General features: G+C 43.9%; 1 protein-coding gene and 1 pseudogene across 1 annotated transcript in view; one reads left to right on the forward strand and one right to left on the reverse strand.

The window, feature by feature from the left end:
* The window catches only part of Washc2c (WASH complex subunit 2C), a 53,224-nt gene that overhangs the window by 2,645 nt on the left and 26,827 nt on the right, over window positions 1–23,752 (reverse strand). The window contains exons 16-28 of the mRNA XM_032905856.1: window positions 22,850–22,936; window positions 19,729–19,830; window positions 17,835–17,963; window positions 15,620–15,798; window positions 12,118–12,220; window positions 10,465–10,617; window positions 8,779–8,961; window positions 4,930–5,058; window positions 4,735–4,824; window positions 4,103–4,201; window positions 3,180–3,242; window positions 2,649–2,861; window positions 419–1,033 (exon numbers count right to left, since the gene is read on the reverse strand). Of these exons, the coding sequence (XP_032761747.1) occupies window positions 419–1,033; window positions 2,649–2,861; window positions 3,180–3,242; window positions 4,103–4,201; window positions 4,735–4,824; window positions 4,930–5,058; window positions 8,779–8,961; window positions 10,465–10,617; window positions 12,118–12,220; window positions 15,620–15,798; window positions 17,835–17,963; window positions 19,729–19,830; window positions 22,850–22,936 (2,145 nt within the window). The remainder of the gene's footprint in view (window positions 1–418; window positions 1,034–2,648; window positions 2,862–3,179; window positions 3,243–4,102; window positions 4,202–4,734; window positions 4,825–4,929; window positions 5,059–8,778; window positions 8,962–10,464; window positions 10,618–12,117; window positions 12,221–15,619; window positions 15,799–17,834; window positions 17,964–19,728; window positions 19,831–22,849; window positions 22,937–23,752) is intronic.
* Window positions 12,365–13,412, forward strand: LOC116903371 (annotated as a pseudogene).

Genomic DNA, 23,752 nt, shown 5'->3' on the forward strand with positions numbered 1-23,752 from the left:
CCAACAAAGCAGACCACAGCACCATTCCAAACAGTGAACAAAACCATGTACACACACTATGCCACACCACGCCACACCACGCCACACCACGCCACACCACGCCACACCACGCCACACCACGCCATACCGAAGACCCAGGGCTTATGCCGTGGTTCTGTACAGTATTTGCCTAACATGTACTAGGTTTTGAGCTCTATCCCCAGTACTACAATAACATTTTTAAAGTAATAATTCAACACTTATAACAGATTAAAGGCAGCTAGAACTGCCCCCTGGGTGAAATAAACCACTTCAAGTAAATTTTAGGGTTATTAACAGAGATCTAATTATGGTTAATTAGATAGTAGACATATACAAAACACAGCATAATCTATAGTTTAAGAAGCCAATCAGCCCAAATATGAAATATGTTTGTTACCTCAAAGATGTCTTGAGTTTTTGACACAACGTCCTGATGGCTGTCAGATTTCCACTGATTCTTTTTGCCTTTCTGATCTGCAAAGAGGTCCTCCTCATCTTCAAGGAGGGGGAAAGGGTTTCTTTTCTTTGTTGGTCTTGGCTTGGCAGACTGGAAAAGGTCATCGACACCGCTGGCCTCACTAAGATCAGGAAATACCAGGCTCTTCTCCTTCCGCCCTGCTGACGAGTGGGCTGGGGTCTCCCCTGCCTTGACACCTGCTCCCTCCATGGACTGTGATCCTGTGCTGTTGGGGAAAATGTCCCCAGAATCAAACAGGTGGGCCTCATTTCCAGTCGGAGGCAGAGACTTTACAAAGAAGCTTCTGTCCACTGCAGATAAAACAGGACCACCTTCCCAAGGTACGGCCATGGCTTTTTCAGAGCTGGTCTCTCCACTGGCCATCCTGGGCTGCAGAAGAGGTTGATGGCCGTTTGGTAAGACAGGACTACTGCTCAACTGTGTAACAGGTCCTCTATCAATGGTCACGTCCTCAGCCTCGCTGGACTCCTGGGCAGCCAGCCGCCGAGCAGCACGGGTCTGTGGTCTCCTCTTTCCTCTCACTTTGACACGACCCTGCAATGGCAAACACAAACACACACACACACCATGATCTGATGGAAACGTGTTCAAGGCTAACAGCAAAGACTAATTCAAAGTACCACAACGCTATTTGGTTTACTTCAATTAGGATATCACCTAAAGCAGTGGTTTTCAACCTTCCCAAATCTACAATCCTTTAATACAGTTCCTCATGTCATGGTGACCCTGAAGTTTAAAATTATTTCATTGCTACTTCATAACTTTAACACCTAATATTCAGGATATCTGATATGTGACCCACAGGTTGAGAACTACTGACCTGAAGGAAAGAAAGAGTTGTTTAATGTTCCTAAAGGAACTAACAAGTTCCCATTACTCTAGGACTGCATCCTTCCTAACACTTTAGCATTCTTTGATTTCTAAGCTTTCTTTTTGAATATATTTCAGTTCATGTGTATTGGTATTCTGCCTGTACCATGTGCATGCAATGCCCGAGGAGTCCATAAAAAGGCAGCAGATGTCCTGGAAGTGAAGTAGTGAGCATCCCTGTGGGTTGGAAACTGACCACCTCCTACTCCTGTTTTACAATCTTTTGAGAACAGTTCCCTGTGTTGCTGGAACTTCAGCAAGCAGGTGTGCTGGTGCTCTCTGACTCAAACCACATCACAAACTGACACCTCCTCAGCCTTTAATTCAAAGTCAGGCCCCTCACAAAGGAAGAACTGAGAGGGCTTCTAGCACCAACCCTTATCAGGATCTGGGAGCAAGGAGAGATTAGGCAATAGACAGGCACCTGATGGTGATGCTTTCTTCCAAGGCAACAAACACCAATCCAACTGTTAGACTCAACTGTGTAAATTCTGGGTGGAGTGTGTGAACACTCCTCAAAAGGACTCTCTTAATAACTAGCATTTAATATTCCTGATATTTTCTAAAACATAAAATCACATTTTTGGACTATATACTTATATTTGATTGCTTCAAAGAATAAAGATTTTAGGAGGCTGAGTGGTAAGGGTGGGAACCTGAGTTAGGGGGTACAACTAACCCAATACATCAAAGAATAAAAAAAGATAATCTTTTTTTAAAAAACCCACAAGTTTAGGAAGTAGCTAATTTAAGCTTGAAAGCTAACAAAAATGAGGCTTTTTTTTATTATATAAAGAAAATGGATCTGAAAACAGTAAAAATTAATTTATCATCCAGGGACAGGTCACCTGAGTCCTGCTGCCTACTTTGAAAACCTGTAAAGACTTCAGAGAGAAGGGAGAAAAAGAAAGATCACTAACAGAGAGAGAAAACATCAAATAGTTCATTCAGAGCCCAGAGGACCTTTGCAACAGCTTTCCTTCCCAGAGGGGAGGAGCTACAGTAAGGAGGGAACCGTGGAAGTGAGGTCTGTGTAGTGGTGCTCTAGAGCATTCTGGGAGAAGCACCAGGGCCAGCGGACAGCAACAGGATATATAACATGGGAATAGGGACTGGGGGGCTGGTGACTGAAGGATTTAATGGCCAGTGGGAAAATCAGAACAGGGGAGGAAATGAGCTTCAGAGGGAGGTAAGCTGAACCACAGCGGCTATGCTCACTGGTCTACAAAGCAGCAGCCAGGCTGGTCTGGTTAAAAGAAAAACAAGACAGTTGGATCACCTTGTTTGCACTGTGTAAGGTGTCTGCCTGGGCAGGAAGATCGAAACTCACACCAGCCTCCTCCCTCCCAGGAAGAGTGGGCACAGCTTCCCGGATGTGGCTCCTTGCAGGCTCAGATGAAGGAAAAGCTAGTTCAGACGAAGCAGGCTTTGCTCCGGGGATCTGCGGAGCCACTGAGGGCAGCAAAGTGGCTGGATTAATTGCTAAATTTGCCTAGAGAAGAAAAATGGCACTCAGTATCTGTGTCTGTGACACGATATCATGCTGCACACAGTGTAGAATACAAGAGGATATGAATGCAGAAACATCACCTGACCCAGGCTCAGTGGGGCACAGACTTGCGCCCATCACTGGGATCAAAAGACATTAAAGAGCAGCGCATGAGAAGCGACAAGGAGGCAAGGGTGGAGGGGGTGGTGCTGGCAGGGGAGAGATGGGAGAATGCTTGACAGCAGCTGGAAAATCAGAAAATCCACAAGTTTTATAGGTGCCACAGGCAGGCAATGAAGGCTCCAGATCCAATATAATTACTTGTATTTTCCCAATGCGACTGGATGGCTCTCTGCTTTTAAATGGAGTGAGACCTGAAGAATCCTGTGTGAAATTAAATTCAGTTAAAAATCCATTGAGGAAGCAGGAAACAAAGTGTCTCTTGGTTACACTCACACCTGTAAGTGAACCTGACAGCCAAGCCGTCCCTCTCTGCAGCTCCTCAACTCTGCCCTGGAGCCTCTCAGTGGCCTGCTAGCTACCATTACTTCACTGGCGTCTCCTCCCGCATGGAGGACAGAAGGCTGCTGCCATTTAACAGAGACATAAACTAAAGGGACACTGACAGTGAGGCAGAATAAAGCTTTGTCAGAACATAACTTGATGAGTTACCCAACACGGCAAATACCAAAAAGCATGTGTTCCCCCACAACTCGAGTTCTAAACACAAAAGCATCTGGACTCCAGATGAGTTAGGTGATTAACCAGTGCCTCATCTCCCAGGCACAGCATGGACGCCTCACTGAAATTCCCAGAGACAACTGGAATGGCTCTGGCTTCCTTTGTGGAAGCTCCACTTCCCACAGAGAGGACTCCTAGAACAGAAGTCACGTACCAACTATCTTAGAACAAACCAAGAAATCAGATGCCATTTGTATTAATCAGAATATAATTCTACTCCAAGGAAGTCTAGGGGAGAAAAGGAGCTGCTGATGAAAAGCAATGCTCTAGCCCATCTTACATCAAATTGGAACTTGAACTTGGAATCTGGTCTAAACACAGTGATGATTAAATACAAACAGGTTTCTCGTGGGGAGAAAAGAATACAGTGAAAGAGAGGGGTGTTGGTTGCTGTTTCTTCCTTAACTAAGAATTCTCAGTAACTCCAGGCCTATGCAATGGAATTGTCTATTCAGGGATGCAAATCAGAGCTGGCCTGACTCCTGATGGAGATCAGTTCTAACCTGGGCCGTTTCTGCTTTCCATGTGCTTTTCTCTTTGCTACCTTCAGTCGATTCAGGAGGTTTGTGGTCTTTTCTCAGTGTTCCTTTTTTTTCTGGTACCTTCAAAAGGAAAAAATACCGAAATTGATAACGTATCTTTAAATGAGCAGAGGAGCCTAGGCTCCATTCTAAAATGGTGGCTAAGCAACTCGTAGGTAGCATCTCAGAAATAACGTCCTAAACACTGTGGTGTTTCTAGGGATGAGATGCAGCTCACTGGCAGAAGGATGGTCTGGCAAGTACAAGGTTTTGAGGGAAAATTTGAATGTAACTTATACAGGCATCCTGTCTGCAATAAAAAGGATAAAATTATACAATACCTAGTATGGTAGCAGAAAAATACTCTCAGACTTAAAAGGTTTGCATCTGAAAGGCATAAGAAAGTAGGCCCTTCAATAAACTCTTCAAAAATCAAAGAATCCAGAGAATCTGGATTAATGAGCATTATGAACTGGGAGCCACATTCTATATATATACTGCTCTGTATGTGATCGATTATTTGTTTACTGGTAAGCCTTACAATTCTCTGACAATTTCCTCTCGTAAAACTGAACTCCCTATATTCCCTGAGCCTGAGAATAAAAGGCTGGTACCACAGGCTGTGCAGGCTGAGTCTTGGCAGTGCTGAAGAGATCATCATCGTCGTCATCACCGAAGAGGCTCCCCCCACTTGGCACAGACAACTGAAAGACATTACACTCAGATTACACATCCAAAAGTCAGTCAACTCACACGCAGCTGGTGAGCTGCACCAGCTCTAACACAGTGGGAAATCAGTGGGAACTAACCCTGGTTTTTTTGGTACCAGAGAAAAGATCAACATCTGGGTCGTTGTCCTTTTGCAGCTTGTGGCTGAAAAGCAGCTCTTCATCCTGAAAGACTCCTGTGCTCTTAGGGCGGCGGTCAGTTTTGACACCCTGAGCAAAAGACAAGATCAAAAATGGATACAACAAAGATGTCCCCTGGTAAAAGTCTGACCACAGCCTATGTGCCAAAAGCAGGAAAAAGAGATTCACACAACGGAATATTATACAGCTTCCCAAAATAGTGATGGTAGATGAATTATCAAAAGTAGTGGTGAGTAAATTTGTAAACTCAGATAGCATATGCATAATCTTTCAACCTGCACACAGCATCTGGGTTTGTTATTACCGTCACCCTACTCACAGCCACCAAAAATGAAACCCAATCCTTTCCCATCAGCTCCACAAGGACTGAAGAAGCAGCAGCAGCATTCTGGGGCGAGGTGAGGGTAAAACCAAACCACACTGAGTTCTTCGTTTCATTCAGGAAGAACAATGTAAAAATCGCCATGAACAATTTGTTTGATATAAAAAGGAGGAGGGCTAGGGAGATGGCTCAGTGGGCAAAGTGTTTACTGCACAGGTAGAAGGACCTAAGCCCCGCCACGCCATCACCCATGTAACAAACCTGGGTGTGGCAGTACAATCTATAGCCCCAGTACTTGGCAATCTTCAGGGCTTACAACCTAGGTTTTTTTTTAATTAGTTATAATAAAACATTGTTTTTCAGCATACTCAGTTATGAAACCAACCATGACAATCTAAAAATCTACCCTTGTATCTCACTCAACCCTCAAAAAATGCCCAACAATCAATGGTCATGTACTTTAGCTGTCCGCCCTCTCCTCTCAGCCCCAAGCACCTATTAATCGGCTTTCTCTTCTCACTTGCCTAGTGTGAGCTTCACAAGCTCACGTGTGGGTGAAACCAAGACCATGATCAGTTGTCTTTATCACTCTCCACCTTATCAGGGTCTCTCACTGAACTAGAGCCACAACTAGGCAAGATGGACAGGATGGCCAGCACATGAAGGGAACCGTCAGTTCTCTCCTTCCATTTTCATGTATTCTGAGGATAGAACTCAGGTCCTCAGACTTGTGCTACAAGCACCTGTTCTCAGTAAGTCCTCTCGATGGCCCATAGTCTACACCTTTGCATGTATAAGTCTTGCAATGCTTTCAATGAGAATTCCTAAGTATTTTAAATTTTGTTGATGCTGTAAATGGGATTTCTTACTTTCATTTTCAGATAAGATTATATAAAGCTATATTAATATACTGATTTTATCTCCTGCAGAGTTGCTTAGATATTCTGTAGTTTTGAAGTTCCTTATTCCCTAACAGAACTAGCTTCTGACATGGACACATGACATAGAGTCTCCCGTACAAGGCTAGAGGGACTGGCAAGAGGGAGGGAGGGGTCTTATCTCACACATAATCTCAAGGGGGAAGCCTTTTATAGTCAGCCTTAAGCATGTCACCTATGGGTTTTACAGATCCTCTGACCAAACTGAGGATACTTCCGTCTACATCTAATGTGATGACTGATTTGCATGGCTTTTAAACTACAAAGTGACTTGAACTTTTTCAAATATCCTTTCTGTATCTATCAAGGTGACAATGTGCTTTCCATCCTGCACTATATTAATATATCACAGACTGATTTTCAAGGTCAACTGGGTAGTTGTATTCTCAGGAGAAAGCCCACTACTACTGTATTATACTCTTACTTTCCTAAATTAGCTAAACTAGGACTACTTAAGCATTTTATCACCTACTTTCAGAAAATACTAGTCTGTAGTTTGACACATATCTGGTCTTCAGGTTAGAGTGGTTAAGAGCATTGGCGACTCTTCCAGAGGACACAGGTTTGATTCCCAGCACCCACATGTTGACTTACAACTATCTATACCTCTAGTCCCAAATGATCTAATGCCCTCTTCTGGCTTCTGTGCACTGGGCACCCATGTGATACACAGACATAAATGTAAGCAAAATATTTATACACATACAATAAAATTTTTAAAAAGATGTATCAGTTTGCTTTGGGTTCAAAACAATATCAGCCTCACAGAGCAAATCTACTATTTGCCTCAGTGACATCTACTGGAGTATGCAGTGTTTGCCTTTCCAGATCTGGGTTACCTGACTCAGTATGCTACTGACCAGTTCCATCCACATCATTTGAACTTCATGGTTTTATTTTCTGTTACAACTGAATGGTATTCCGTTGTATACACGTACCACATTTTCACGAGTCAGTAATGAGCTGAAGGACACTTAGGCTGTCTCCATTTTTTGGCTACTGAATGGCACAGCAGTGACTACGGCTGAGCAGCATCAGTGGGTAGAAAGTCAAATCCTTGGACACGCATGCGGGGGAACGCTGTAGCTAAAGCCTATGAGAGATCTACTTCCAGTGTTTTGGAAATTCTCCTCACTCACTTCCAGAGTAGCTGCACCAATGTGCAATCCCAGCAACATTGATGAGGGCTCCACTTTCCCATTCTGTTCTACGTTTGTTGTTGTTGTTTGCTTGATCCTAACCATTCTGACTTGGGTAAGACGAAATTTCCAAAGTCGTAAGGAAAATACAGAGGGAGCATGAGGAATGTAGAAGCTAAGTGGACAATGCTAAAGATGCTTGAAAAGCCATAGGCAAGTACGGAATTTTATAAGGTTACTAAAAATACATATTTGTAGATGTCTAAATATCTAATGTAAATGGGAGTTATATGAGTGTGGTGAAATATGTTCCTTGCAAAAGCCAAGAATTATCTAGCAAAAGCCTAGGTTCCAAGCATAAGAAACATCCCTTCACACTGGTGGCTGGAGAGGGGGGTTTCAAGAGACACCCCAACATGTAGGTTATGCCATCATCCTTGATTGTCTCCAAGAACTTGAGGGTGAAAAGGACCCTGTTGCTGGGCCACCATATACTGACCACATACTCCTTAGAGCAGCTGAGCTAGAACTGAGCTGAACTCCTTCCCTAATGACTACCTCTCGCACTACTGAAAGGTGCTATGCAAGCTGTCAAGGGAGAAGATCAATAATCCTACCTAGCTGGAAAGCCTACAAACACAATGACGGCTCGGCAAGACCTCCAATTGGTGCACTAGCAGCCCTTTCACTCTGGCTGTAACTAAAAGCTGTGTAATTGGACTGAAGGCCAATTATGAGGAAATGCATGCCTAGTACTTTAACCCCAGCTCAATACCTGTGGCTAGAGAAACAACAGATCCTAAGAGAAAACCTACTACTGACATTTTCCTAACTAATACAATGTCCGTATTCTCAATATTATCGTTGTGTCTACAGACAGGTGTAGCTCTCACCTCTCCTCAAGGAAGCTTCTTTATGCAGCAGAGACCATCACAGAGATCCAAGACCAACTGCAGGTGAGCAGCTACAAGAAAACCCATATGACCTGCAAACCTAACAGTTTTCATACAGCCCCTCAGAGGAAGGCTTGCTGATACCTGCTAAATGTAAAAGGCCCTTCTACCACTAGTGTTTCTAACCTGAATGCCCGCATGACAGAAATATACACGTTTGCCAACTCCCCCTTCCAACTGCGCGCTCTCATAAACAGACAAGTTCCTCAGGAGCGGCAAAGAGTGTACATCTCAGAAGAACCAAGCGAGACTGCAAGGCAAGCTACTGATTTATTCCCAATCATCTGACTGGAGAGAATTATTTATACTTACACTGAAAGCCAACATTTCTCAGCACCTCGGGCCAGCACCAGCATGCCTGCTTGACAGGGAGTCCTTCCTCATCTACACGCTTGCCCGTCATCTACACGCTTGCACATGCATTGCTCTTTGCTCACCTTTTCCAGTCCACCTTGTGGCACACAGGTGTTGCTGTCATCTTCTACTTTGTCCTCGTCCTCATCAAACAAACTAAGGACAGTTTTGGTCCTACCCTTGGCTCCTTTGTCCAGTGGAGATGAAGAAGAAAATATATCAGAAGGCCCGCCTGCCTCCTGATCAGATGTGGGTAAAAGTCCTTCCTACAAACAGAAGTAAGGAAAAAATTAGTAACTAGAAATTAAAATCCTATCATGGGCCTTCACGAGCTTGACAATAAATCAGTAACTGCCTTGCTCACCGGACACAATGTGACACAGTTTGTCACAACACAGACTACCATGTGACAAAGCACTACTGTCATCAAGAAGCCTGTACAGACAATCCACAGTTAAAGATCATTTTTCCAACCATGTTGAGCCAGAGGCCCCTCTCTTCCTTCTACAATGATCGGGTAGTTGTAACCCTGATGTACACGAATTGCTTATTTACTAAAAAGAAATTCTAAATTAGGTCAGTGTCAATCATTAGAAAAGGATCACCTAATTCCAAGTTTTAATATGTAAGTCCCAGAGGGAAATTTAACCAGCAAACTCACACTCAAAACTGTAGCCTTCCACTGTTTGTGCACATATAATTTCTAACATAATACTAACAGTGCAAGATTAATCCATTCAATAGTATCGAAATTCTGGCAAGATACTACTGGACAAACAATTACTGTTATATCCATCACTAAGAAAGAAAAATGATTTCCAATTCACCACACCATTAACTGGAGCTTCCAAGTGGGAAAGCATGTTTCATTAGGTACATAAAACGAAAGACCTGCTTATGTGAAATGCAACATGCCAGTGCTTACGACTGAAAAAGGAATCAAACAAACGTGATCCTCAGGAGTTCGCACCTGACTGAGGGACAGGGCAGTGTGGCCGTGAGAGTGATTCAGGTCCAGATGCAGCCATTAGGAGGAAAATATCAGAGTGACTCAGGCACACAGGAGTCTCACTCTGGCCATAAGGAGCCACTGTGAGAAACGTAAATGAAACGTTCTTCACACAGGCCCTAAGAGGACTAAACCTGAGCTGGACCCTCAGAGTATGGAGAGCTAGGAAAACAAGCGTCACTGCACAGACAGAAAGCAACTGCTGACATGAGTCGCCTGTCACAACCAGCAGCGTTAGCTGAAGGCCTCCAGAGAGACCAAAAACCTTCAGAGCAGAGTTAATGTTCAGGAGAAAAACCTATTTCATTTGGCTCCGATTTAGTCAGCTTTTTAACCAGAAGTAAAAGAATGGCAACCTAACTTCATGAATGTGACTTCTAACTCAGAAGTGAGGGCTGCAGAACAAGAAAAACAGGAGCTGCAGAGAAAGGAAATGAAAATACACAGAGCAAGTCACCATGGCAATGAGATGAGGAAATGCACTCTGCAGACAGGCACCACTGCGACCCGACGCACTGCGACCCAGACGGCACACGACCCAGCATGCCAGTGAAGTACCAGGAGAATTTCATCTCACCGTGTACGGTGAATCTAAAGGAGGCCCCTGAACAGCATGAACACAGCCTATTTTCTTACCACACTCTATTTTCTAAGGCCTTTCTACAAAAACATTCACTTCTATAAAAGCATTCTCACTGTTGGAAAATTTGGGAAAGTGTTACATATGTATCACAAATGGAAAACCAAAGATGCAGCTTACCTTTTGCGCCACGTTGGCCACATCAGCACTCCCCACCTCTGGGGACGCCGCGGCATTCTCAGCCTTCAGATCCACAGGTTTCACACCAGATGGTACCTCACTGTCCTCTTCATCACTAAACAACAACGGCACCTTGGGGATGCTCTCTTTTTTCTACCAAAAGAAGAGAAGATGGCATCCACAATGACTAAAAATATTATACCTAAACAGTATGGTAATGTACAAATCCAGCCCAAACCAGTCCTTTCAGGAATAAGCTAAGAATAGCAGAAGGACAGATAGGATGTAACAGTGACCTCAGAAGGGAAGGCAGAACAGAAAGAATTCCTCCAGACTTGTGATCATCGCACTTCACAACTTGTTACTGCCACCAGAACAATAAGTGGTTTGTCTCCTCTTGCCCTTCACCTGTGAGACAACACTCAGTAGTTGCTTCTCCAAATCTCTGCTCTCTGCACTACGGTACAGCAATGAATCAACCCACTGTGCCCTTCTCCCCTGCAGCACCTCTTCGCTTGCTTAATGTGATGTCAGCTCTCACAGTCCCACACCCTGGTTCCTGTGTTTGAAGGCTATCTTCATCACAGCGAGGCCCAGATGCAAATGTCGCCCAAGGTTTTTCTGCTCTGTTCAGTATCATTGCTTCTCTGAATAAACATAGTATTTCCTCCTCAACTGGTCTTTAATGTATTCCTTATCTAAAAACACCAAATACTCTACCCAGGCACAGTATTTCACACAAAGTAGTTTTGCTCCGGTTTGTAAGAACTTCAGCTTAGTTTGTCAATTCCTTCTTTGGAAGGGCAGGCAGTTTAGAGAGAGGGAAACAGGTTATGTAACCAACTTGGAGTTCCCCACCACCTACAAGCTATGAGGCAGCAATGCCTAACCAAGTCAGGAAGGCTGATGTGGGAAACTATGAAAGGACAATATTAACTGTAATTGAAAATGTTACAAATGAAAACTGGGGTAGGAGGACTTTTAGTCATCATCAAGAAGAGGTCCTTAAAATGCCAAAATTATTCAACTTGAAATCAAAGCAAACAGGAGTTCACTAAGAATGCAGATTGACAACAAGGGATTACAGAAAAACAAATGTAGAACTCCTTAGACTGTTAGCATTTAAAGATGAAGTGTCCCCAGAGGCTCAGATACGGACGGCATGATACCAGCTAGTGGTGCTACTTGAGGAGGTTCTGGCAACTTTAGGACATAGGACATTGCTGGAGGATTACCACTGAGGATGTGTCCTCAGGAGCCGTGTCTTGCTTTCCCATACCCTGTTCCTCTAGCTGCCTCCTGTCCACCATGAACTGAGTAGCCTCCATTACTATGAAGTCCTGTCCTGATACAGGTCCAGAAGCAACAGAACCAAGGACTAAACACTGACCCCTCAGAACCAGGAGCCAAAATGAGTCCTCATTTATGTTCAACGTAGCATCTCTACACACGTAATCATTTATGTTCAACGTAGCATCTCTACACACGTAATCATTTATGTTCAACGTAGCATCTCTACACACCTAGCACAATCGTAAAGGTACTTTCCGAGTCTAGAAATATGAAAATGAGTCCTCATTTATGTTCAACGTAGCATCTCTACACACCTAGCACAATCGTAAAGGTACTTTCTGAGTCTAGAAATATGAATACCGTTGCTGCAGGAGGAACAGATGTAGGAGGAAGGCTGAACAGAGAGCTTCCGCTCTCAGCGTCGTCTTCAAACAGAAGTGAGGTTCTCTGAGTCTTCTTTTGGCTATGGAATGGAAGATCAAATTCAGGAAAATACAATTTAAAAGCAAAAACACTCCTTTTTTAGCCACATCCACAGTGACTACGCCTACCATTGGTTGACTTTGTATAATGCAAACTGGTGATTTGAAAAACCTTTGGCTCTCTTTGCCCCATCTACTGCGAGAATGAAGACCATTTTCAGCAATCAGACTGTCGACATTCCAGAAAATGTCGACATCACTCTGAAGGGGCGCACAGCCATTGTGAAGGGCCCCAGGGGAACTCTGTGGAGGGACTTCAATCACATCAATGTAGAGCTGACTCTTCTTGGAAAGGAAAAGAAAAGGCTCCGTGTTGACAAGTGGTGGGGTAACAGAAAGAACTGGCCACTGTCAGAACCGTCTGCAGTCATGTTCAGAACATGATCCAGGGTGTGACACTGTGTAGGATGATGTCACAGGTGAGGCAGGTACAGGATAGAAGGAGGCCTGTCATTGGAGGAGAAGGAAGGATGGGCGGGAGAGAAGTTTGAAGGAAGAGGAGGAGACTAGGAAGAGGGACAGAGAGAGGGGAGAAGCCGTGGCAGGACAAGATGGCAGGTGATGTTAATATTCTGCTCTGTGTATTTACAAGTTGTTATTAATGTTCTCAAGGGATGGATGGTACCGGGCTTTGTATGTTTAAGTGGGCAATTATATCTTACCAATTGGGTCAAAGATTATTGTGTTGTGTGTTCTTTTATGTGAGGGTTTGAGTGTAGGAAAGTGTGCGGCTGGGATGTGTTTCTACCAAGATATCTAGGAGATATCTTGGGGCACCACGGTGCCAGACCTAGCGGGGTAAAAGACAACTATACTCCTAATTATTTTTATATTTTTACAACAACAACACTGGGCTTCCATTACAAGATGAGGTCTGTGGATGCTCACTTCCCTATCAACGCCGTTATTCAGGAGAATGGGTCTTTGGTTGAAATCCGAAATTCCTTGGGTGAAAAATACTTTTGGAGGGTTCAGATGAGGCCAGGTATTGCTTGTTCTGTCTCTCAAGCCCAGAAGGATGAATTCATCCTTGAAGGAAATGATATTGAACTTGTCTCAAACTCAGCAGCTCTGATTCAGCGAGCCACAACGATTAAGAACAAGGATATCAGGAAGTGTTTGGATGGCACCTGTGTGTCCGAGAAGGGAACCGTTCAGGAGCCTCACAAATGAGACCTCCGTTTCCTAGCGCCAGAAACAAGATTCTGATCACACGTACAATTTGGGCTCTTTGGGGACAATAAAAGACTTATATATTGAAGAAAAAGAAAAAGAAAAACCTTCAGATAGACAGAATCTGGTCATACAAGGTGGAAGCCTCTGCCTATCACTCTAATGCAGAGAAGCCCAGAGACCTGCTCATGGAGCCCTGTCAGTCATTTTCCACAAGCTGCAGCTGCTCATTGATCTGAAAGGCATACTGGACTCCTGCAGTCACAAACATAGAATTCTCCACCATTATCTTCTCCAACAGAAAATGCACTAAGAGCAGCTATGCCTACTTTCAACATGCCCAGGAAGGCAGCTGAGAGACACCAGAGTCAGAGTCAGCTTTTGCACTGTAACCCTCGTTCCCACTCCTACTTCTTTGATTCAGAGTAGCTTTATTGGGTGTAATTTACATAATAAAATTACCACCTTTAAAATTCTCATTTCAAGAATCTTTAGCATTTTGAAAGCTGAACACTATTACCACAGTCTAACAAGAAACCCATGCCCATTAACAATCAACTCCCCATTCCCTTCTCTCCTGAACCACCCTACTTCCTCTCTGGACTGATCAGTTCTGCACATTTCCTATAAATAGAATCATTTGATCTATGGTCATATGTGGCTGATTTCTTCAGTTAATATATTTTCTAGGCTACTTCATGCCCTACTATATATCAGCACTTTATCCCTTATTGTTGCTGAATAATAGCTCACTGTGTGGTTGGTTCCACAACTTCTTATTTCTCTATTCATCATCCCATAGGCACTCATGTTGTTTTCTGGGTATTTATAGATTAATACTACAGTAGACATTCTTACACAAGTGTTGTCTTAGTTGTATATCAAAGAGTTAAATTATTGGATCACATGGTAACTCAGGCTTAACATTCAGAAGAAATACCAAAACCATTTTCCAAAGTGACCACAGCACTTGATATTATCCACTTCTTTGCAAAAAACCTTTTAGAAATCTGTTCAAATCTGTGACTTACTTTCTATACACAACATTTTATAGTAATGCAGAAAGCATTACTGAAAGCCAGGAACCGTGTGGCTGGCACCAAGCCCTACAAATAGGACGAGTTTCAGGTCATCAGGTTCCTGACAATGTGTGTGGTAGGGCTCAACTACAGAATAGCTACCAGGGGTCAGGGAAAGCAGAGACATGGCTGAGTTCTAAGTCCCAAGTTGTCCTCTTCCTCATGTCTAGATTATAGTAGGCTCTCACAAGAGAGGACTTACACTGACTCTTGACAGAAGCTGGTCAAAGGAAAGAAGATTATCCCAGGAAAGAACAATAAAAATAAGAGTGACAGATTTCCCTGAACCAGGATGATGCTGCCCATGACCAGCTACTGCATGATTATCTCAACGAGCTTATAAGAGATGAAAAATCCGAGGCCTGGAAAAGTGAGGGGACTCTCCCAAAGTTATTCAGAGAGGACGTGTAGAGCTGGAATTTAAAACAGTATTAGAATTTCAGACATTCCCTATTCTGGATCAGAGGCCACAGATACACCAGGTGTCAAGTCTTGGGAGCCTAAAAGCAGCAACATGAAAGTCTGAGGAGATGTCACTCCTTAGAGAAACCTGAGGTACTCTGAATCTGAATCTATCTGTGAAGACCACCACCTACTGCACAGGACTTCTACATTTAACAGACTGCCTGTTGATTCTACCACCGTTCAACTGAGCTTCGATGTAATCATTCACAACTGACAACTCTCCAGAGGAAAGGGGTTAAATGTGGGAGTTACTGTGACTGCACAGCTATCCCCATGTCACCCTCCACAAGCACCAGCTTCAGCATAGTCACCTAGACCAGAAGGCATGGTCAGTACCTGCTGGGAGCTTACTCCTAATATCATGTTTTCCAACATTTTCAGGATTTCTATCAAAGTAACAAACTTTTAAGTAACATTTTTTAGGGTACACCTAACGGGGAGGGGATACATAAAAAAAATATCATTCTTAAACCCCTTAGAGGAAAAAACTGTTTCAAAGTTAAGAAAATGTCAGAAATAAAAATAAGGTAACGTCCCCAAAGCCTTCGCACAGAGAAGCAAGAGCAGCCCCATCTGTGTGCGCATGACGATGAGGTATTAACTATTGCAACAGACATTCTGTCTCACACACAAAACCTTTGCCTGCAACTGTACACATCTCACCTGTCCTTCGCAATAGCAAAGAGATCGACTTCATCATCATCATCATCATCCTCAAAGAGATTGGTCTTTTTCACAGCCTTCGCTTCTTGGCCTTGGTTGGTCCCCGAGTCCCACCTCTCTCCTTTGGACTTACTCTCAGAGGCTAACTTGGTCTGTGAATCAGCAACACTCCACTGGTCCTTAAGACACAAACCATGCATTAAAAATCCACAGGGCAGTGTCAACAAAGTGGATACGAAGGAAAAAAAGACTTGCTACATAAGCATGAGGGACTGAGTTAAAATCTCCAGATCTCAGGTTTAAAAGATCCAGGTACAGCCACACATGCCAGTATCCCCTGCATTGGGAAGCAGATCTAGGTGGATTCCAAGAGCACCCATTTGCCTTGTCAAACCACAAACAACATGGACAAGGCCCCCTCCACTCAACATACATTGCCCCCCAACACACACACACACCCCAGGCTTTCTAAACACTAGGGTTGTTGGCTTGCTTTCTGTCAACTTGACACAAGTAAGAGTCGTTTTTGAAAAAGGATCCTCAGTTGAGAAAATGTTCCCAAGGTTGGCCTAGGGGAAAACCTGTGGGCATCTTCCTGATTAAAAATCGGCATAGGAGGGCTCAGCCCACTGTGGGCGGTGCTCTCTCGGCTGGGTGTTACGAGAAAGCAGGCTAAGTGAGCCATGAGGAGCGAGCTAATATGCTGTACCCGCCCTAGCATCTGCCTCAGTTCCTGCCTCCAGGTTCCTACTGTGAGTTCCTGCTCTGATAGACTGTGGCATAGTAACTGTGAGCTGAAATGCGCCCTTTCCTTTCCAAATTGCTTTTGGTCATGGTATTTGATTATAACAACAGAGACTCTACATTAAAGACACTAGGCAAGCACTTTAACGACTGGGCTGCAACCCAACTCTTTTAAGAGGTTTTGTTTGGGGTTGGGGATTTAGCTCAGTGGTAGAGCGCTTGCCTAGCTAAAGGCCCTGGGTTTGGTCCCCAGCTCGGGAAAAAAAAAAAAAAAAAAAAAAAAAAAAAAAAGAGGTTTTGTTTTTATTATTGTATTATTCTCTCCTATGTTGGACACAGAATCAGGGTCTTGCTCTTGCTGGACATGCACTGAACACTAAGTTACATTCCTAGTGCCAGGAAGACCTTTTAAATGTCAGGGCACTAAATTTTATTATGTTGATTGCTTCTCAGTCTTCTAAGATAAAATGAAATCTAAGGGGCTGGAGAGATGGCTCAGTGGTTAAGAGCACTGACTGCTCTTCCAGAGGTCCTGAGTTCAAATCCCAGCAACCACATGGTGGCTCACGACCATCTGTAATGCAATCCGATGCCCTCTTCTGGTTTCTGAAGACAGCTGCAGTGTATTTATATATGATAAATAAATAAATCTTAAAAAAAAATGAAATCTAAATCTCATTTGGATTTATGGTCTTCTGCTCAGCTAAATCTGAATAATAATTAAGCTACTATTGACTTTGCTGATCTCTATCCAAATCACATGTTCACTGCCTTATAGAAAAGGAGTTGAATTTACGTAGACCACTGCCAGTGTGTCCACTGCACTGTAGCTTAATGACACAAAGCAGTCCTTAAGAAGACACAGTGCATGGGGCCCTGAACACACGGCCCTCAAAGTATGACCCCTTGGCCATGAGGAAAGCAGAGGCATCAAGTCTCTCTGACCTTGCCTTCTCCCTAATACTAAAACAAAAGAGGATTCCATGGTCCTCTACTGTAGATGAAGACCAATGATGTCCTCTCTATACCTACAGGAGAGGTGGCCCCACTGCTGACGACACAGAGCAAAGCCTGCACGAGCCGAGTTTGCTAAACCCCTTCAGCTTCCCGTTACAGACCACTCTCCAGTCTGACACACTTCTTCCAAACTCTTCGTTCTTTGTTTTACTAAGCAGAACATACCCAGTTTCCTTATCACCCCAAATGTACCTTAGATGTAAATGCTTTTTCCTTGCTATCTTTTGATACAGAGCTTCAGCCATGAACCTGTGGTGGAAGCCACATTAACTCCATTTTGAACATATTAATGTTTAACACATTACTTAAACACTTTTCTTTAAAAGATACGGTGTCACCCCATCTTTCCCTGACTGAGCCCCAGTGAGTGGTGAACAAAGCGAGCACATTTAGAACGGCTCTAACTCTGTCTTCATTGCCATAGGCCCTCGTGTGTGAGCAAACCTTAACCTACCTCCTCGTCACTGCTGAACAAGGCAGATGCTTTCTTTGGGGGCCGCTCTGAAGGTTTTGCTTTCTCTTGACTCTGAGGTGGCAGAGATGAAGTCTGCTTCTTAGCTGCTGCACTCCCAAAAAGATTGTCCTAAAAGGACAAATGGTGGGAACGTATAGAAAGTATCACCAACGCATATACTTCACACTCAAGCAAGACATTCTCCCGTATGAAGTCATCCTCCCACAAGGGGCGGATTATACTATGTGTTGGGCACAGTCACAAAACACCTGCACACCTCAGTCTACACCTCTTCAAATTAAAAACACTATCCACAAAAGAAAAACAAGATTACCATGGAATTCTTTTAATTTAAAAAAAAAATTGTGGCTCAGAGGGCAGAGGTCCTGAGTTCAATTCCCAGAAACCACATGGTGGCTCACAACCATCTATAGTGAGATCTGGTGAGCAGGAATACATGTGAGCAGAACGCTATATACATAGTAAATAAGTATATCTTTTTTTAAGATGTAATTGATATTCTGTATGTGCATGTATATACAGAAGTATGTGAGTTGGGGGCAATGCGTGTATATAGGTTAGAGGACAACTTTCAGGAGTTACCATGAGCCAGAGCTTGAAAGAGCACAATCAACAAAAGACAGCCAAGATGGTGGAGACACCAGGAGGTGCCCCTTCACAGTACACCTGCGGGCATGAGAGCCTTGGCAGCAGTCGACAATCATAGATCTCTCTCAAGAATTAGAAATTTCATTAGTGACTAAAAGGAGTTTTTACAGCTAAGAAAGTTGGAGGAAGAAGGTATTATTTATAATTAACTTATAACAAAGAATACAAAAGTATGGAAGTTTACTAAATAAATCCCCTGGGATCCTAAGGAAATTCAGTGACATTTATAAATATTCTAAAAGTATCTACTATGTAGTGGCTGTGGATTTATGCACCTTTGATCATAGGATCCATGAAGCCAAAGCAGGAAGAATATAATTTAGAAGCCAGCTTGGGCTGCGCTGCATGGTCAGTTACAAAACATCTGGACGACCTATTAGATCCTGCTACCATTCCCAACCCCACCAAAAATTCCACTTACCCACTTTTATTAAGGCAATTAAACAAAACCATCAGAGGACCCGAGTTTAGTTTATGATGGAAAAGCTCTTAACAGTATATACTACAGCAGTCCTGAGCCAAAGTCAGGACTGGAGGTCTAAGTAAAGCCTGGTAGGGTGGAGGAGAACACAAGAAGAGCAAGCTGCAGTCCACTGGGATGGTGGTGACAGCAGCTGTCCTTCACCATGCACTCAAACCCCTTTCCCACCACTGGGCAAAGGTGTGACATCATTGTCGCAGTGGCCGTAATGAACCTACTGGCCTGTAAGGCACAGAAGCTGGAGGTAAGCAGGTGTCTGCAGAAACTCGGGGTTCGCAACGGTGGAGCACATGGATCCACCACTGCACAGCGCCACATGAAGGTTCGAATCGGGATCATTTTCCCGCTTACCTTTCTTTACCACCCACCCACCCTCTATACTCAGAGCAAGAAGGATGCGAACCTGAAGCCTGGCTGCCTCCCCTTCCTACTGCCACTTCATCCAAGATAGTCTCAGAGATGACTGCCAGAGATCTACCCTCTCTAAAAAGTCACTTATGGGGGGGGGGCACATGTGTGTGCACACACACACACACACAATTTGGGTTTCCCCAATAACTGAGTCAAAATTTTAATGTCTTCCTAATTGCATTCCTGGAAGAACTTGGAAGTCACCAGTGCAACCAGATGCCAGTAGCTAGAACCTTCTCAGGCGCTCCTTTCTCCTGAACGTCACTTTGGCTATGAAGCCAACTAAAACAAATTCCTAGGTTAATCATCCGGTGTTGCAGTAACAACATTTACCTCTTCATCTTCATCACCAAAAAGGGAGACCGATGTTGGGGGTTGGCTGGACAGAACTGATGCACTTTTCGTCTTACTTGAACTTTGAGAAGAAAACAAATCCTGGTGAATCAAAGTCAAAGCTGTTGGTTACTGGGTCTATCGGCTTTGATTTGTAATACAAAACACTACAAGAACACGGTGGCTCTGTGTGACCTCGGCATGTACCCTGGGTGTGTGTGGACAAGGAGAGAAGGAGAGCACAGGTATTTCAGGCAGTCTCTTTGTAGGCTGCAAGGCAACCATATTCCCCCACAAAGGACATGAGTCAGGAAGATACTTCCCAGTCAGTCCTGTCCTATAAACAAAAGGCTTCCACTCTCTGAATTATCAACAAGAAGCAGACAATTTCTACCACAAATGGGATAGATTTGCAAAGGGCAAGGCTGACGATGGCTCTATTGTTAGGATCTCTCTCTCTCTAGAGAATACATTACATCTTTTAAATAAATACAAATTAAATTCCCATTCTAAAAGGCTTGTGTTTGGAAGACAACTCAGAGGTAGCATATGTGCTGAGTGTCTACTAGTCTACTTGAACTATAACTATGAAACACTGCAAGAGATCTGCCAAATTCTGAAAGTGTCGTCAACGTTGGGTGGACTGTCAGCTCAGAGCACAAGGAACACTCTGCAGACTGAGCTGCATGAACTAGAAACAGAAAGTAGGGCAACCTGTCCCCTGGGCAGTGGGACCTCAATACAACAGCCAGATAATTAAACAAGACAAGAACATTTTCCATGACCTCTTTGGCGCTATCTTTTTATTATACAATCAGTGCCTACCACTCATCAGATATAAACCTAATGAGTTCACTGAGCTACAGAGAAGAATTCTTTGCATACTGTTTATACCTGGCTTCATGAGTACCAAGGGTTTGTTTACAAAGAAGTTCCAGTGTCCCATGCCCCTCTGTATTTTACACAATGACAAACAGGTTGGCTGTTTAAAGAATATAAAAATAATTCTACCAGAGAACAAAAAACATTTCTTTATTGTAAGTTTGGACTTCCCTTGGCAGTGAAGGACACGGACACATACATACGGACACATACATACATACATACACACACACACACACACACACACACACACACACACACACACACACTCCAGTTAATTACCTCAAGATGCACCCATCCCCCAAATTTAGTAAAACAAGCTTCCTGCCCACATCTGAGACATAGACAAGTTCAAAGACCCATTCCTTCCAGCTCAATATTTTATGTCCCAGACTGCCTTATATTACTTCTCTCTATGATGGTGCTCACAGGGCAAAGACTCGAGTAGTGGTTTTAAAACAAGCCTCCATTTTATTATACTCAACTATCAAGAACTGAACTTGAGGGGCTGGAAATATAGCTCAGTGGCAGAGTGCGTACCTGGAATACATAAGGCCCTGGGTTCAATGCCCACTATACCCCAATCTCCACTATCCCCACACCCTCCACACACACATGCAATAAAATTTGTTTCCTGCCCCTGTACCATCAAGAAATGCAGAAGGAACAGCATGGACTTCTGTGATGTATAATCTTGGTTGTCATTTAACACATTCTACTGGCTGGTTTTATGTGTCAACTTGACACAAACTGGAGTTATCACAAAGAAAGGAACCTCCCTTGAGGAAATGCCTCCATGAGATCCAGCTGTAAGGCATTTTCTCAATTACTGATCAAGGGAGGAGGACCCATTGTGAATGGTGCCATCCCAGGGCTGGTGGTCCTGGGTTCTATAAGAAAACAAGCTGAGCAAGCCAAGGGAAGCAAGCCAGTAAGCAGTACCCTTCCCATGGCTTCTGCATCAGCTCCTTCCTCCAAGTTCCTTCCCTGTGTGAGTTGCTGACCTGACTTCCTTTGGTGATGATCAGCAATGTGGAAGTGTAAGCTGAATAAACCCTTTCCTCCCCAACTTGCTTCTTGGTCATGGTGTTTCATTGCAGCAATAGAAACCTGACTAAAACACGCATCAAGGAAGACAGCTTCTCAATTAAGTAACTGCCTTCTTCAGACTGGTCTGTGGACATATATGTGAGTTATGTTCTTCATTGCTAATGACATAGGAGGGCCTAACCCACTGTGGGCAGTGCCATCCCTAAGCACGTGGTCCTGAGTTGTATTAAGAAAGCAGGCTCAGTATATGCAGGAGAAGGAGCCAGTGAACAGCATTCCTCCTTGGTCTCTGCTCCAGGTTCCTGCTAAGTTCCTGCCTTGGCTTTCCTCAACCATGGGCATCCTGTAATATGAAATGAATCCTTTCCTCCATGAGTTGCTTTTGATCAGTGTTTTATCATAGCCACAGAAAAACCATCTAGGACAACATCCAGCAGCATAAAAACGGCAACACAGCCTCTATCTGACACTCTCAGAAGCTGAGTCAGCAGAAATAGGTCCCACTTCCTGAAGCTACCGTGCTCAGAGACCCACCACACAGAGACAGGAGCCCAAGCTGCTTGAGGCTTCCTACCCACAGCCTGTCCTCTGTCACCAGCAATGAAAGGTAAAAGCTGTGCTGAATATGTATCACCATGGGAACAAACTCTCTAGTAAGTCACATTACCATTAAAGGAAGCAGCCAGCTGACTTCTCTGACAATTGTGAACCAACAAACAGTCTTAAATTTAAGTATGTTAAAGGAAATGCAATGGATTCAAATCCAAAAGTTAGAGTTACTGTGTGTGTGTGTGTGTGTGTGTGCGCGCGTGTGTGTGCGCGCGCGTGCGTGCCTGCCTGCCTGCCTGCCTGCTAGACAGGTATTTTATAGTACTAAATTATATCTCCAGCCCAAAAGATTCTTTTTTTTTTTAAAGATTTATTTACTTATTTAATGTATGTGGGTATTGGATCCCATTACAGATGGTTGTGAGCCACCATGTGGTTTCTGGGAATTGAACTCAGGACCTCTGGAAGATCAGCCAGTGCTCTTAACCGCTGAGCCATTTCTCCAGCCTCAGAGAGTATTTTCAAAATAAGAATTGAACTACTTAATAAAAAGTCTTAAACCTCTGCTGAGAGGCTAATCAGAACATTACTGATACTGTATCTACAGATGAACACCCAGAACTAAGAAAGAATTCCATACCTCAGAGTCTTCTTCATCTGAAAACAAACCTTTCTGAGTCTTTGTTTCTGATACAAGCTTCGGATTTTTGCTAGAAGGTAAGGTGATCTAGTTGAGTCCCCACCAAAAGAAAGGAAAAGAAAATATACTATTAGCAAGAAAGAGACATGGAGACAAGCTCATTTCAGAAAATGTCCCAGCCTTCACTATGAAAAGGTACCAAGCCAAATACCAAGGGACTAAACATGCCTTGGACCTCCAGCTGTATAAAATTTACACCAAGATTTTGTACAGAATTACTACGACATCTGTGTACATGGAGCATGCACTGTCACATGAGGCCCATCTGTGTACATGGAGCATGCACTGTCACATGGGGCCCATCTGTGTACACGGACATGCACTGTCACATGGGGCCCATCTGTGTACACGGACATGCACTGTCACATGGGGCCCATCTGAGTACATGGAACATGCACTGTGACGTGGGGCCCATCTGTGTACATGGAGCATGCACTGTCACATGGGGCCCATCTGTGAACACGGAACATGCACTGTCACATGGGGCCCATCTGTGAACACGGACCATGCACTGTCACATGGGGCCCATCTGTGTTCATGGAGCATGCACTGTCACATGGGGCCCATCTGTGTACACGGACCATGCACTGTCACATGGGGCCCAACTGTGTTCATGGAGCATGTACTGTCACATGGGGCCCATCTGTGTACACGGAACATGCACTGTCACATGGGGCCCATCTGTGTTCATGGAGCATGTACTGTCACATGGGGCCCATCTGTGTTCATGGACCATGCACTGTCACATGGGGCCCATCTGTGTACATGGAGCATGCACTGTCACATGGGGCCCATCTGTGTACACGGAACATGCACCATCACATGGGGCCCATCTATGAATAC

Source organism: Rattus rattus, chromosome 6 (genome assembly GCF_011064425.1).
Source record: "Rattus rattus isolate New Zealand chromosome 6, Rrattus_CSIRO_v1, whole genome shotgun sequence".
Lineage (NCBI taxonomy): Eukaryota > Metazoa > Chordata > Mammalia > Rodentia > Muridae > Rattus > Rattus rattus.